The sequence below is a fragment of the Verticillium nonalfalfae genome (genome assembly GCF_003724135.2).
Source record: "Verticillium nonalfalfae strain VnAa140/NRRL 66861 chromosome Unknown scaffold_262, whole genome shotgun sequence".
Classification (NCBI taxonomy): Eukaryota; Fungi; Ascomycota; class Sordariomycetes; order Glomerellales; family Plectosphaerellaceae; genus Verticillium; species Verticillium nonalfalfae.
In genome coordinates, this window is record NW_021167487.1 from 1 (window position 1) to 1896 (window position 1896).

The 1896-nt window shown below is 58.2% G+C and overlaps 1 protein-coding gene across 1 annotated transcript; it reads right to left on the reverse strand.

Moving 5' to 3' along the window:
- Nucleotides 1-555: 555 nt before the first annotated feature.
- On the reverse strand, nucleotides 556-1896 carry TAD3 (tRNA-specific adenosine deaminase subunit tad3; the record flags this gene model as incomplete). Its single annotated transcript, XM_028638812.1, has 2 exons — nucleotides 556-1612; nucleotides 1664-1896. 2 exons carry the CDS (start codon nucleotides 1894-1896, stop codon nucleotides 556-558), a joined length of 1290 nt encoding a protein of 429 aa, XP_028490185.1.

A 1896-nucleotide genomic window follows, 5' to 3' on the forward strand; every position in this document is an offset into this window, starting at 1 on the left:
TGCTTCAGATGCTTGACTCTGCCAAGCAAATTCGACAGCATCCATCATGGGACCATCAATGCCTCAGCTGTAGCCGCCCAGAAGAAGACACGCCGCGCGGGGTTTCTTTTCTTTTCTCTTTTTTTCTTCCCCCCTCCAAAGCAAGGAGGGGGGCATGTGAATTGATGATGTTCCTGTACTTTTCATAACCCGCAGCCTTTAATGCGATGCCTACCTGCAACTACTACAACGGCATAGCAATGACCTCTCCGGCGGCCGGCCTGCTTTGAACAGGCACCGTACATGTTTCACCTCTGCCTCCACCTCCACCTCCCTCCACCTCCACTTCCACCTCGTCATAATCACCACACATGTGAGGATGGAGCCCAGAGGGCTATCTAACCCCTCTGTTTGCCCTGACAGCCAAGAAAAAAAAAATAGGAACCACAAAGAAACCCATGATGCTCGGGAGCAAAGAACAGTACCGACCCTTTCCCGTCTTGCTAGTCGTTCCCCCGGTGCCTCGGTCCCCAAGGGACTAAAACATCTCGAAAACGCTCCGTACAGCCCGTGTTCCTAGGCATGGCGCGTGTGTGCGACGGGAGGCAGAGGTTTGAGGTTGTCGCTCAGCTCCCACTCCCAAGCCAGCAGGCTCCAGTTGAGCTCGCGCCTCCAGAAAAGACCAAGCCCGTTCCCGCCACCGTACTCGGCGAGCTCAGGCATGCCCTCTCCGCGCTGCTCCGAGGCGATGCCGCCAGTCAGGGGCATGCGATTGCAGAACACAATCTTGCCCATGCGCGAGTGAAGCATCGCCATCGAGCACTCCACGCAGGGCTCGTGGGTCGTGTAAAGCTCGAGGCCGTGGCAAAGGTAGCCTTCGGAATTGGGGTGTTCCTCCTCGAAAAGAATCCGCTCCTCTCCCAGAAGGGGTTGGTCCTGGAAGCAGTCGAATTCGAGATTCGAGTGGACGAACGGCAGGCCAACCTTCTGCCGCTCGTGGCGCACCAGTTTTTGGGCGACCATGCTCATAGCACGAAGCACGCAGTGGGCCATTGGATTGCCGGTGCCGGACCGCGACGGTTCCTGGTGCCAGCGGGCATCCCCAGCAAGTCCCACAAGCTCCGACTTTCCGTTTTCCCGCTGAATGATGACAGCGCCCATGGGCTCGCCGATGCCAGCGTCGTACGCAGAGCGCGCGACGCGGTGGGCGAGGGCCATCCAAAGTGACGTTTCGTCCTTGACAACATCCGAGGCACGGGCTACCAAGGCGGGATGAGGCCCGAGAGGGTTGTTTTTGCGGTAGACGCAGGGCCAGAATTGCGACGACCACATGGCAGCTTGAACCTGTGAGGTGGGGGCGACCAAAGGAATAGGCACCGACTCGAGGAAAGGCTCTTGGCCCATGCCCTCGACTTTGGCCAGTTCCTCGGTGAGAGCGTCTCGGCTAAATTCAGAGTCCTCGCAGAGCATGATGTAGATCCAGCTGGACTTGCCCGTATGGATCTGTCGGCCCTCGGGCGTGGCGTTCATGAATTGCGTCTTGAGATGGGTGGGGAGGTCCGAAGGTTTTGCGCATCGCCGCAGGTGGAAGAGGCCCTTAGCCACGCCTTCCGGCAGCAGAGTACGGAGCAATCTAGATAGCGTCAGTGACATGGTCACGGCGGTTGTAGCGATGGCAGCTTACGTGATGACCTCGTTGGCAGACTTTGTCGGTGCTCTTGTGATGAGACCATGGACGATAGTATGGTCTTGCCGGACCTCAAGGGTGGTCTTCAGCGGGATGAGCACACCACCTCCAAGATGATCCGGTATGAGATCGTTGATGAGGGGGTGAGGCTGGACGGCATCGGGTCCCGTGAAGTCGGGAATTCGGTCAGAGGATGCCTCTGAGGCAGCGGGGAAGTTGCTGCCGTTCAT